Below are 14,751 nucleotides of genomic sequence, written 5' to 3'. Positions count from 1 at the left end.
CTAATTGAGATCGGCATCGGGTCAGAGGCCGCAAAGGCACGACGCGGTCCAAAGCTCCAGCGGCCGCCCTTTCCCAGGCGGCCACCAGTTCTTCAGTCGAGTCGTGTGTTAGAGTCTCAGGAAACGGCCCAAGCTCCGTCAGGAACCTTTCGGGATCCATCAGGCGCCTGGGACGGAACCATCTGGTTGGTTCCGTCTCCCTGCGGCGGGGGAAAGCGGTAGGAAAGTCTAAGTGAAGGAGCGAATGATCTGTCCATGACAAGGGTTTGATGTCTAGGTCCCCTCTACCAAGATCATTCAACCACTGACCAGAGATAAAAATCAGGTCCAGAGTGTGTCCCCCTATGTGAGTGGGGCCTTGAACTAACTGGGTCAGGTCCAAGGCCGTCATGGAAGCCATGAACTCCCGAGCCACCTCTGACGCCCCACCTGTGGATGGGAGGTTGAAATCCCCCATGACAATAAGTCTGGGGGTATCGACCGCCACCCCGGCAATGACGTCGAGTAGCTCGGGCAGGGTTGCTGCCACGTGGCAGGGAGCCAGGTACGTAGTCAGCAGACCCATCTGCACCCCACGGCCCCACTTCACATAAAGGGACTCACATCCGGCTATCTGAGGAACAGTGGTCTCCCTCGGATAAAGACTCTCCCTAATGATCACCGCCACTCCCCCACCCCTCCCCTGGGCCCTTGGCTGATGAAATGCACGGAAACCTGGCGGGCACATCTCTACGAGGGGGACCCCCCCCTCTTGGCCCAACCAGGTCTCCGTAATACCTGCCAGGTCTGCACTCCCCTCCGAAATAAGATCACAGATGAGGGAGGCCTTATTAACCACTGACCTGGCATTACATAACATCAGCCGCAGACCCTGGGCATGAGGCTGTATACAACCCAGGACACGAGTCACGCATTGGGGGCCGGAGTGCGCAATCGCTCGGAGACAGCGTGTGCGCACCCCCGACACTTGATATGACCCCCTGCGCCCGTCATACCTGCCCCTCCCACTCATGATTTCAATTACACAGCCCTTTCTATCGTCCCCCTGCCCCCCGGTTAAATTTCCTTTCGCGACCACTCTGCTGCAGCTAATTAACCCATCATCCCGTGCAGTCGCTATCTGGACCCCCCCAGGTCCACTTTTACAACCCCCTCCCTCCCTCCCGGGTCCCCTTAAAATTTTCCTTAAAAATTTAGCTAAAAAACCCCTCAGCCCCCTCTTTGCTGCATGCCATCTCTCGGGGTCCCAAAGCCCGTCATCAAGATAGGCCCTCGATAACGTGGAGGGCCAGGCCTGCGAGAGGGGGGAGTCTCGCAGCGCAAGAAGGTCGGTTTTTTGGAGCATCAACCGAACCAAAGATGGGAAAAGAAAAGCCAGTCCAGGAATCTGTCATAGTCCAAGGGATAACTGAGCATAAAGGTCATAAAATATCCATTTATAGGGCTGGACTCCACTGTCCTCTCACGACAGGGAGAAGGTCCAAAGTTCTTTTTCTCCAACAGAGGCTAATGGCCAACCATCCTCTCACGATGGCCGGTCCCGTTAGAAAGTTAATGGGAGCAAAGTTCTATCCTCTCCGTTGGGATGTGGAAAATCCCTCAGCTCTCTCAAATGGTGCACAGTCTCTCCTAGCAGTGAGGGCGTGAGTGGAGCATAATAAGGGGTCCAGAGTGTCCAAAGTGTAGATGTTAATAACGATGGTAATAATAAAGATGTTAATAAAGATGATAATAGACCCATGGGCATAAGATCTTCTTTGAGGTGAGAGTAGGAGTAGCAAGACAGGAAAGTCCAATCCAGGGGTGGTTGGCCATAGAGGCCAACACCCACCCATACCTGGGGGAAAAGTGGGGGGAGGAGAGGCCACCCGAGGCGAACAACCAACCAAACCATGGTCAGCCTCCTGCCTCTCCAGCCCCAGTCTCCATAACCCCCAGACACAGCTTTGTTCTAAAACACCCCATCACAGTAAAAAAAAATCAACTGTGAGCCAGATGGTAATTCTAGGCGTGAGGCTGTCAGCTTCTCCCCCATCAACCTGCTGCCTGGTTGTTTGTCTGGCCGGCCGGTCCATGTCAGCCATTGCCACCGCCGCCGCCGCCGCCGTCAGCCCGCAATCAGGCACCCCAAGCTTCCAAGGCATATCGGAGCCCCGAAAACGCCGGAAAAGAGCGCCCCAGGGATCTAGAGGGCCATAGGGAGCGGGGGGGGGGGCACTTCAAGCCTTCAAAGTAACGTTGCTCTGTTGAAAAAGGAGGCCATGGTAGCGGAGCGAATAGCCCAGACGGCTCCTAGGTGTGCCCTCTGGAGCACCTGATCCGCCCTCCTATCATCAGGTCACAAACTTTCCTCCAGTTGGCCTATCAGATTGGAACCTGAGAAGGAGGTGATGATAGGAGCAACGACTGTTAGTAGAAATATCCAAGAATGAAGGAGAAAGCTCTCAACACGTGTGTCCTCTGAAGGACTGAGTCAAAAGCTAGATCCCCTAGCAACAGGGGTGAGACTTAACAACTTTGACAGACTCAGTCCTTCAAACTGAACAGACGAGTACAATCCATGTCTGGCTGCTGTCTGCACCAATATGGAGAATGACATTTAACTGAGACAACCAAAGTTTTTTGTTCTGAGGGAATAAAAATCAACTGAAAAGATATCTGGAAAGGGAAATATCTAATTTTGCAAAAGCAATTATGGAGAAGTTTTTAGAATAGCGTCAGCTGCCACCTCACGCTTGTGCTTCACAACCACTCAGCTGCCATAGACTCTAGAGGGGCTGGATGGGAGAGGAGATGCTTCAAGGGAAACAAAACTTCACTGTATCTCTCCAAGGTGGACTTCAAGGACAACCTATGACTGAAGAGACCATTCTAAAAACATCTTGTTTGAATTTGATTGGACATGGGGGCACAGTGATGGGAGGCAACTAAGGGAGGAAAAAGTTAGACTTGGAGATTTTGGCACACAATTTTTGGTTTTAGTTTTGGCTATGCATTACTGTAATTCAATTTTCTTCTAGTAAACTATATCTTTCTCAGTAAATAGAGTTAAGAATCATTCTTACTTAGAGGCTCAAGCTGAGGCAGGTCTGACAGTATAGTATCTGAATAATTGAAGAGGAATAAACAAATGGTATAATGTGTTGTTTAAAAAGGCAAAAGTAATCATCAGATATATTAATTACTTCAATTCTCTATTCTCCGATCACTGACTAAATATTTAACAGAAAGTCATACAGAAAGAGGTTAAGACCTGTCCTATATTAGCCCAATGGACAGGCAACAAAATAATGAAATAAGTTACTGAAAACAGATTCCAATTCAATGTTAGTTGAAGAAACCTGGAATCAATTACCCCCAAAAATCATGTTCCTTGGCACTTAATATTGCATACTTTATCAGTTTGGTTGAAGATAAGGAAGACAGTTCCTATTATACCAATTCTCCAGTTTATTACTTCACTGTTCCCCAATAATGTGAAAATTACACAATGATTGAGGATAAGGAAGGGAGAAATCATTTTGTCAGCAGAACTCAGAATTCTACAGTAAATTCAAATCAGATTTTCCAATCCACTGATATCTATGGAGATTCTTAATCATTCAGGTCATGGTTGTCCCAAAGGTGCTTTTTCAAGAGGCAACCGGACTTTTTTTGTTTTTCTTTGAAGATGTTTCACTTCTCATCCAAGAAGCTTCTTCAGCTTTCCCCACCATCCAGTCAGAGCTGAAGAAACTTCTTGGATGAAAGCGAAACATCTTCAAAGAAAAACAAGGAAGTTCAGTTGCCTCTTGAAAAAGCAACTTTGGGATAATCCACATAGAGGAAAAATATCAGTATTTGCACATAACTTTTTAAGCCAGCACAAATCAACATATATTGACATTTTCATTTTTCTTTATTAGTTATTCTGAAGAATTTTTATCACAAAGTTAGCTTATTTCCATATCATATAAAATTCAACGACACCATGTCTGTTAGTGGGGAGAGACTGAAAAACTTTAGAAGAAGAAAGATGTGAGTTCTTAAGCAGTCAAGAAGCAAGGATGAAGGCAAAGTTGCTAGATGTTTTAAAACAAAAGGACAAAAAGGAGTCGGCAGTTATGACAGCTGATACTCCATTCACAGAGGAGTACAACTATTCTGCAATGCTATTCTGGCTGTTTTCACTAACAGCCTGTCCTATGTTCCAAAACATCCTTTTTTATCAAATGAACTGTCACCATAGCGGCAAAACCAGCAACTTTAAAAAATGCCTTGACTGTCAGATTTGTCATTTAATTATCAGAAGTGGTCATATGGTCCAAATCAACAATGAAACAAATGAACAACGAAAGCAGTAATAATTCCCACATTTAAGAAAATTGTATTTGTTGACCAACTCCATAGTCCATGGTTCAGTGCCCATTACAGGCTAGTCACTTGAGGGCAGAAATAAATGTGAAATAAAACACATCCACATTAAGCAAAATATATAATTTTTTTTTAAAAAAATCTGTTAAGAAATACTTGAACTATAACAATTTCAAGGCATAATTCCATCTTTAAATCAAATCCTTTAAAATAGTAAAACTGGTACGTTCTACTACTAAAGGAAAAAGTTGAATTATAAGTAGGTTAAAATCAATGAATTACTCAATGTGGAGATCAGAAAAAGAAAAACAGATTCACCACAGAGAAAATTGTACCTAAAAGAGAAAAGCCTTGTTAAATAGCTTTGACAAGTGAGCTAATGAGCAAAATCTGAAAGTCTGCACAATTTTAACTTTACAAGATTCTGTCTGTACCTCTTTAAAAGTGCAATGCTTTATGGAAAATGTTGGAGTTGAAGGGCTTATAGGCTTTGGTGGAATAGTTGCAACAGTCTTCTGAAGAATTAGCCAAGGTAGAACAATGTACTATAGAGAAGGAGATACCTGCATACTATTTTATTCCCCCCCCCCAAAGAACCATATATCAGAACATTGAATCAATCCAAAATGTAGCAATGTTGTCATTCATGTTTAAAATCTATGAATTCTCCAATATGGAGATCACCAGAAAATAAATATCAGAGAAATGCAAATAACTAGAAGAGAGAAGGAGAGAAAAGCATTGTTTAAAAGATTTGACAAGTAAGCTAATGAGCAAATTTTCTAGGAGGTGTCTAGGGGATAGGGAAAAACAGCCCTTTGCATTGACTAATATTTTGTACATAAGTTTGCAACAAAAGGTAAAATATGATATAATTTAATCTCAATCATATCAATATATGCTCCAGCTGCAGACAATAACAAATCTCTTCGCCTTTTCTTTTTACTTTTCACAGGATGTTCTCCCATAGGAACAATACCTATCTAAAATCCATGTTCTGCACTGCCCAAACTCACTCCATGATCACTAGAAATGAGCATAGCACTTCCAAAAACCAATTGTTTTCCAGACATGAAAACAGAATGGCAAAACAAATTATATATAATATTCTCTTATTGAAATGGACAAAATTTCACAGAAGAGTTTCTCACATTATTTGACAAGCTCAAATCAGAACAAACTAAGAGAAAAGGCAACTAGGCATAACACAAGAAAAGATATTACCTTCACAATGTATTATTGCTGCCAATTATATCATTTCAGCTTAATTTCAAAAGCACAATCACGCTCAACTGTAAGTTTCTTTTTTAAATTTCAAACTGTATTACATTAAGGCAATAACTCACCTTCCAGCTATAATATTGGTCTCTCTTATTGCAAAAATACATTTCATAAATACTTCATTGACAAATGAGACTAATTCAGGTTAATTTTATTGTATTTTGGTGCTATCTCACATTTGTGTGCAATTACCTCTATAATTTTATTGCTACACCAGAAAATAATCATACCAATTATTTGAAAAAGAAAGCATATAAATTCTAAGTCACAGTTGCTGGCATTTTTGATAAAATAGCAGCTTTATCTCTGAAAGTGGCAGGGACATCAGATAAATCATGCATCAGTCAAGTGCAGCTGACCCCCAAGTGCATTGCACAATATCAGAAGTGCTTCAAAAGAAACTTTCCTGGATCATCCATCATCCTCCATAATACTAAAATAGCTACACCTGAAAAGTCAGAACTAGAGGATAATAGTAATAATAATCCATCCAAGCAATATATGTAATCCTATTAACAATACTTCTCTTTAACTAAACTGAGCTATGACACTCGGAAGTAAATAAGACTATTTCCATTGCCATTGTTAAAACAGATTCAGACAATTGTTTCCCAATAATGTTTATGTCATCTATATCACATATACAAAATCTTATGGTAAAATAAATTGTATTTTCATAGGATATCTGCTAATCTTAAAGAGTTGTTCAAATCTCTCCAAAGAAGATGGTTGTTGATGAATTGTATATGATATTCAGATGGTTATAAATCCTAACATTCATAATACACAGGAACAAGGAAAGCTGAGTTTGAAATTGGGCTTTTGTAGGACTAAAGCATGAACTAAGAGACTGGGCAGAATTGATGCCATATTCTTAACATTCAAAATATAGCACAGTATAACAATTTATATATTAAGTAAACTTTTTATTATCCAAGACTAGTACAGCAAACTTACCTTATTTAAGACTGATATAAAATGTTTTTTAAAAAACTAAAAGTGAAACCAGGGAGAGGAACAGAATTGAAATGAAGAATTTTTAGATCCTCTACATCAGGAGTGTCAAATTTGCAGCCCACAGGCTGGCTACATCATGTGCTGGCCACGCACAACCCTGGTTTAGCGAAGCGGGGGAAAGTCATGATACATGACGTGATGCCGCGAGTTTGACACCCCTGCTCTACATGTTATACAACTTCCCAGCCCATTTTAATAGGAAAAGCTGGGATATATAAAATCACAATACAACTTTTTATGCTCATTAACTATGAAAAAATGCTCACTATTACTACCGAACTAAGTGTGAGGGAGTTTGTACTGAGCCTGCATTTTGAAGAAGCTGTGTATCCTCTCCACTATAGAGAAGCATATAATGACAGCCAGATTAATCAGGTTAAATTGTGGAAAACAGTCTATTTGCAATTATAGGTTCCACAAATTAAAAGGAAGACTTATTTATTGTTCTAAGGCACTTTGGCGACCTCCTTAAAATGGTATTTTCCCTTGCCCAAGAATCCTAGAGCTGGGACAAAATTCAGGAGTGATCCTATTTTCAATAGATTCTGCAAGCCATTACTGATTGGCAATAATAGTGTAAACCCGATAACTCTAATTCTACATGCATACTTTATATTGCATGTAAATATAATTGTGTGTGCCTTCACCTCTAAGAGTGAAACAGAGGAAATTTAAATATCCCTTATAAAGTTCCACGGATTTAAGTAATTCAGTGAGGGATATATGAATAGGTATGTATACATTACAATTTATTAAGACTATCGTGTAGAGTCAAAAATATTACAATAGATTGTAAGAAAAAAATGCTATAATTTCATATTAATCATTTTTCTATAGTTTTCTTCTTTTGAAGTGTGGAATTGGAGAAGGCATACCCTAAATCACGCCAATCTGTAGAAACTGTCAAATACATTAAAAAGCACATAGTCCCACATCTGCTGGATTTGACTACTATGTGATTTGTAAATATGAGTTGCACTGAATTAACACACGTTATGAACGAGCTCTTTTACCATCAGAAAGAGACGAATGAGGGAGGAAAAGAAAAGAACATTTTTCAAATAATATATTCATACCTTATGATTTTTCTAACATATTCTGCATTTAAATGGGACATCAGCTACCAATGCTGCTGTTTGATAAACAATTGTTAAAATATAGTGCTGTGTAGAATTTATACATCCATTAAATACACAGAGTATTAAACACTACACATGCATTCACAATATCAATGTGAAGACAAAACTTTAGGTTTTATTTCTTTTGCTTTTAAGAAGATTAATCTAGTCATGGAAGGGCAGAAAAGGATCAGTTAACCCTAAAAAGTACAGCAATGTTCAATTAGGTTATGCTCTGTGGAAGATAAATATGTGATGCAGAAAGGTCTACTGCTGCCTGTTACCAACCATGACAGAGTTACTGAGATTTACAATGCAGCATCAATCTTGTCGACTGGATTTTTAACACTGACTGCTGGACACTGGGGAAGGATGCCAACTTTGTTATGTGAATTCTTCTCCAACATTATTACTTTGTGCGTCAACTTAAATGCACTATTTTTTTCCCACCACCCTTACAGCAACGTACTTGTTTATGCAGTTCTGAAGCCATGTCAAATGCCTAAGAGAAAAGAAAAGAATGAAAGTCATTAGGAAAAAACACACAAAAGCATTCATTTATAAGCAGCTATGTACAAAAATGGCATGGCTCATAGTATGTCTTCTTTTATCATATACAAACTCATGAAAAACGGGTTCCACATTTTGTAGCCTGACATAGAAAATGGGGATTTTCTTTTCTATTGAGCAAACAGGAATTTTGAAGTTTAGCAGGTCATTTATCATCTGTAATGAGTCATAATCAACAAATGACTATATGAAGCTTTCTCTCATAGCTTGTCTTGTGAAATAGAAATCCACAAGAAAGAACAGCAACTTAAGATCCATTAAAAAACCTGTAAAAATAGTGCATTCCAGCTATTATACTATATATGTATGTGTGTGATTGTGTGGGTGTGTATGTGTGTCACTTATCTGTTTCCATTATTTCTAATCAGACTAATTTCTCCCACTCAAGGGCAGAATGATATAGATTGATTTACCAATCAGTTATCTAGATCCTGGTCAAAGTTATGATTTGGAACCTATTTCAAAATAACTTCTTTTTATTATGATGGTCTAAAATGCTGATAGAAAGTGACCAACAAGCTCAATACTAAAGAACTTATCTGAAGTCACCTGTGTCTCTAAAACTTTTTATCATGACTTACCAGTTTGTAGTTACAACAACCTAAGTTACAATGAAAAATGTAGATTAGCTTCATTTTGTTTGCTGGAGGCCTTTTCTTTGCTAATTCAGACACGTATACACTGGGAATATTCTCAGATCTTAATTAGAGGGGTGGGGATGTTGAATTTTTAACAAATGGACTTCTCCCAAGTGTTTTAGTTAAACGTGTGTTAAAAATAAAGAGCTCTGAACAGCCTGAATAGAAATTATATCCCCTTTCAATCATGCTAACCCAATTTAATACAGGTAATGTGACCAGCCAAGACCTAGATTTCTAAAATAAAACGGAGAAGTATATTATTTTTAAAATTGATATAATCTATTGTTTATAGACATTTAATTAAGCTCACTTTCTACGAAGAAAATTATTTGCAAAAATAAACTCACAACATTCCTTTTCTTACAATCACAAATTTTAAATTTACCTACCAATAAGTATGATTAATTTACTGATTAATTTACTGACTTAACTTTATTTTTATCAACCATCATAAGTCCTGATCCTTTAAAGCGGGGGTGTCAAACTGGTGGCCCACGGGTTGGATGTGTCACACGCAGGCCATGCCCAATCCAGGTCTGCAAAGGGGAAGAAAGTCACAACACAACATGTAACGGCAACGTGACACCGTGAGTTTGACACCCGTGCTTTAAAGGTTAATTTTAAGGTAATTGTAATTGTAACTAATTTTTTATTTTAATACACTAATTTACCAGTGATACCAGTGAAGCTGAAACCCTAATGTTGAGGAGGTACTGGTTCTATGGCCTGGATGGCCAGTAGATGACGGATTTTGACTTCCATCTGAGACCTCTTGGTGGTGTTCTTTGACACTGAGCATTGGATGAACCTCCGTGGAGGTTCGGAGCAGAATTCCAGGATGAGCCCAAGTGATATGGTTTGTAAGACCCAGGTGTTGGTGGTCGTGCTTTGCCATCTGCTGGCAAACTTCCAAGACGGTCGCTGATGGGCCTACCAGAGCAGTCACTTGGTCCGACGGTAGGGTCGGTAACCAGCTCCCCGAAAGGGACGCCTGGCCTGGGGTTGTCTGATATGGTCCCGAAAGGGCTGTCTGTCATTTGACCTGTCCATGGGTGGTGGAAATGACCTTTTGTAGATCGGGGCTTGAAACCCGGTATCATGGGCCCAAAAGGGCTACCTGCGGTACAGAAAGGATGATCTCCTGTCTGTCCTTCTGTAAACATAAGGAAGGACCTTACGTTTGCCATTTTGGTTTTCATGTCTGCTTGCCAGTGCCGCAGCCATAAGAGGCATCTGGAGGTGACATTGGGCGCTAGGGCCCGTGAGGCAAATTTTGCTGCATTGAGGGTTGCGTCTGCGGAATATTCAGCAGTAGCAATCAGTTTATGTCCTGATGCATATGGGTATTCTCCGGTGATGCACAGGACTGCATCAGTTGAAGCCAAATTAGGGAGGTTCTAGTGAAGAAAAATGCGCCATGGGAGATCGAATGGCCCAGGCCCTGATGGGTCTTATGAGCAGAAAGCTCAGCCCTCCTGTCCTCAAACCTTCAGCCGAGTCGGAAGGGAGAATGTTAAATGAGGCCAAGTTGGCCATTGGAACATCGTTAGGGAGAGTCAGAAATTCCTCCAGATCTTGCTCTACCGTATACATTTTCCTATCCATACCACTTTGGGAAAGGATGGACCTGGGCTGATTCCACTGGCGTTGGATAACGTCAACAAAGAGCTTGGCCGGTAGAATAGTCTCCTGCTCTGTGACTGGTTCGGTGAAGAGCAGAGCAGTGGGATCTGGAGGGTCCGCAGATCCCTCAGAGTGCCAATAAGTGCCCCCATATTGGCAGTTGTTTTTGCCTTGTTCAACAAAGTTTTAAATAAGTCATGACAAAATAGCCCCGTGGCAACTGGTCTGTCTGGGAGGACTCCCTCATCCTCGGAAAGGTTATAGTCTGCCATATCTTCCTCTCTCATAAGCGACATGTCGCTATGATTTGAAGATAATGGCGAGTGAGGCTCCTGCATATACTTCTTGTCAATATGCCCAGTTGGATGAAAGGCCTGTAGATCCAGCTCAGCCGCATGTACTGGGGCCAAAATGCCTCAGCATCAATCTCTTTGAGATGGTCAATGCACTTATGTTGCAGATTTCCTGTGACAATGCAGAGTTATGCCCCTCCTCCGGGTGGAGCCCCGTCGCAGTAGGAATAAGGGTGGCAGAGGCGTGGGAAGACGCCTGGTGATACGAAGGTCCATGTTCAGAGATAGTAGCCTGGTGGCTGGGAAACCTGTATACCAGGTGAAATATTAGGGGACCAGCCAAGCATACCTGGCTGAGAAGCCTGAGGTAAGACTTCCTCCTCAGAGGTAATGCATGTCTCCCTGATGCTTTCAGGAATGGCTGAATGCCTGTCAGCCTCTGCCATTTTTTGGGTCTTGTCAAATTGCTTTTCTAATGCACATTGACATCCTTTTCTGATGCAGAGGAAGTGGAAGCTGGAGCAGAAAGTTGGGACCTGGTGGAGGTTCCTTTGGATTTTGACTTCCCTTTATTAGGGGCTCTAACAACCAAGGTCTGTCAGAGAGAAGAACAACCAGGGTTGCGAGAGGAAGACTGGTTACGATCCGCCATTTTGAATCCAAATGGAGGCCTCGTGCTGATTAACAGAATTGAGGCCTATGGTATAAGCCTATCCTGAAATAGCTGCTTGTGCCTCTCAGTATGCCTCACTGCAGAGGGTTATTCTATGGGACATTGAGGCCTTGGGATTATCACATGCACCAAGCCGACACCATGGCTTGTAAGCGCGAAAGATCACTCTGGGGGGGTGAAGAGAATTGGCGCACCATGGCTTCAATGGCGCCTAAGGCTCCACAGCGTGCCCACGGGTGAAAACAAGACTCTGACACCACTGATTTAATCCCCCTTCTCTAAAACGCTCAAAGCTGACACCACGGCTTCACCTGCGCTGCTTTGGCCACCAAACTCACACTTAGATGTTCACTGGCCTATTGAAATCAGCCTGCAACTCCGTGTTGCTGTGCAGACCTGCTGGAGTGAAAGAAACACCACCGCTTTGCTCCACAGCTCGGCTAATGAGTGCCCAGTCGGGCGCGAGGCAAGGAGACACTTTTGAAGTGGCAAGGAAATTTGTCCTGTTTAAATTGGTAGTTCTCCTTTGAATACGTTATTAATTGAAGTCCAAGCAATGGAGCTAAAAATATTAAGTCTCTCTAGGCCGACTGAGTTAACAAACTGGAGCTCAGCAGGGAGGAGGCGTGGTTAAACAAATTCAACTCAGTCTCTGGCCAATCAGATGAAGTTAACACCCATTGCTTGGACTCTCTTAGCAGCGCACGGGAGAAATATAAAGATTACAACACACAATTAAAAAACATACATATCAAGATCTACCTAAGCCTTGCAGAGCCACTCTAACTTAAAGTAGGTAGTATTACCTAGGCAGAGTCTAATCAAATGTAAGGCAGCTTCCTAAAATACATTTTTCCCTGAAGAGAAAATTAGATAGGAGGAACTACCAAAGGATGATAGAATGAAGAATCTTGAAAGAAAGTACAAGAAACCTGAACAAGGCACTAAATACTACAATATTTTGTTGAGATCCTATCCATCTATGGAAATCTTTCACTTTGTATATACAGGACATAAGGATCATTATGGGAATGTTGAAAACAAGAAAAATATTTAGAATATTGTCAGTATCATGCAATATAAAGTCATAATCTGTCTTTAGCCATTTCATTGGCTAAAAGGTCATGGACATTTTAACAACTGACATTGCTAGTCCTGGCTCCAAGAATTGTGCTATTATTTGGCTGAATCTGAGTACATTCTCTGCTAGTAGATAAAAAGCAGAGGTTGGAATATGTTCCAAAGCAAGCTGCTGCTTCTCTTGCACAGTTAGATGTTAGACGTGTCTTAGCTTGCCACTCAGAGAAGATCCCAGCATGAGAGAAAAAGAAAAGTATAAATGAAACTAGAATCCATTCTCAATAGCTAAAGTGATATTCAAAGAAGCATTTTAAACAATGCAATGACAACATACTTAAAATGTGTCATTTTAAATATTCAATTGTTTATCTTTTAAATAATTTTTAATTTTATATATATATATATATATATTCTCAGGTTTTCGCGGGTGTTTGTATGTAGGTCTTTGGTTATTCGGGTCTTCTCCCACGTAAAATTGGAAGTGTCTTGGCGACGTTTCGACGAAGTCTCATTCGTCATCTTCAGGCTGGTGTTCTCGGCTTCGTGCTTCCAGGAGCAATGGAAGTAGGAGCAATTGTTCCTGGAAGCACGAAGCCGAGAACACCAGCCTGAAGATGACGAATGAGACTTCGTCGAAACGTCGCCAAGACACTTCCAATTTTACGTGGGAGAAGACCCGAATAACCAAAGACATATATATATGTATGTATGTATGTATGTATGTATATATATTCTTACTTCTTCGTAGGGTTTATGTGAGTTTTTCTTCTAGCCAGGTTTTCCCTACGTAACCAAGATTTTTCTGCAGCCCCAGCTCAGTAGAATCACATCCACTCAATTCTGGGCTTTTTTCCTTTCTAGCAGCTAGCAAGCTCTTCCTGCTGGGTGGGAGACCTATATAGATCTATTTCTAGCTCGTTTGCTTTCATCAGTAGGCCACACCCACATCTTATGTATCCTCCCTGTAAAGGTATAGTATCTATTTTCTTACTTTTTCGTAGGGTTTATGTGTGTTTTTCTTCTTGCCAGGTTTTCCCTACGTAACCAAGGTTTTTCTGCATCTGCCTCTTTTTTGTTCCTCATATTAGCACAGATGTGCATTTCTCTGCAGAGATTACCTTTTCCATCAAATTATACTTTCAGACTTTGAAATATGAGGAGATAGAGAATATTACATGTATTGTTATAAAAAGCTAAAAAAAACCTTTCACCTTCCAACTAATACACGCTTTTCTTGAAAACCTTCAAGGAGGAGGATTCACTGCTTCCCTGTTCCCAATCCTAATATATTTGTAAATACCTTTCACTGAATTCACTTCTCAGAATTTAAATCTTCTCATAGTTTATGTCTTTTCATTTGAAAAAAAGACATCAGGAAACGTATAAAATATTTAGAAAAAGTCAATGTACTATATGTCACTAAAAAGGGAAGAATCATATTACAAAGATAGCATCAGTTTGATTTAAAGTTTTTAAAAAATTCTTAAGCAGGCAAAAAATTACTGTAAGTGGTCTAATTATACAGCTACCATTCCATGGTTAACAGAGTTTTAAAAATGCAATAAATGCACAAAATTCTCTTTCTGCCCAAGACTGGGAAGTCCTAATATATACAAGCCTATCTCAATTTAATATTCAAATAAAAGCTATTATTATATCAATCCAGACTATGAATAAAATTTCATATGAAAACATTTAAAATACATTAGATTTTTGGTCAAGATGAAAAAACCAAGCAATCTATTCTAATTGGGTTCCCATGGTAACTGTACAATTGGGTTTTTCAATGTAACATCCCAAAGGCCCAATGCGCACTTGTAAAATATACTTCAAACAGCCTGAATTGTTTTTACATTACAGCACTCCCAGGAAGATCAATTACTGTTCATCCCCACCCTAACTATTAGTGGCACACGTTGTTAACACTATTGGCCATATTAACATATGTCATGTAAGAACCACCACATCTAGCCATAATTATTTAAAAACTAAGCTGCATACTTTTAGACCTTCAAACACATTTTATATAAAGCCAATACCAGTTGTCATGTTTACCAAATGTAGAAAATCAAACTCAAATATATGCCAAGCAATTTAACTTT

General features: G+C 40.5%; 1 protein-coding gene across 9 annotated transcripts in view; it reads right to left on the bottom strand.

Annotated features, from left to right (window-relative positions):
- MGMT (O-6-methylguanine-DNA methyltransferase) overlaps nucleotides 1–14,751 on the bottom strand; it is a 245,358-nt gene that overhangs the window by 220,773 nt on the left and 9,834 nt on the right. For 6 of the 9 annotated variants that reach the window (XM_034436467.3, XM_087871653.1, XM_060682920.2 and 3 more), the window contains one exon: nucleotides 8,239–8,271. The exons of the other annotated variants lie outside the window; for them this stretch is intronic. In XM_034436467.3, the coding sequence (XP_034292358.1) occupies nucleotides 8,239–8,262 (24 nt within the window). In that variant the 5' untranslated portion in view covers nucleotides 8,263–8,271. The remainder of the gene's footprint in view (nucleotides 1–8,238; nucleotides 8,272–14,751) is intronic. 9 annotated transcript variants of the gene reach the window in all.

The sequence above is a fragment of the Pantherophis guttatus genome, chromosome 6 (assembly GCF_059756535.1).
Source record: "Pantherophis guttatus breed Tessera chromosome 6, ASM5975653v1, whole genome shotgun sequence".
Taxonomy (NCBI): Eukaryota; Metazoa; Chordata; class Lepidosauria; order Squamata; family Colubridae; genus Pantherophis; species Pantherophis guttatus.
Note: the sequence above shows the minus strand (reverse complement) of the source record. Positions and strands in the feature narration are given on the sequence as shown.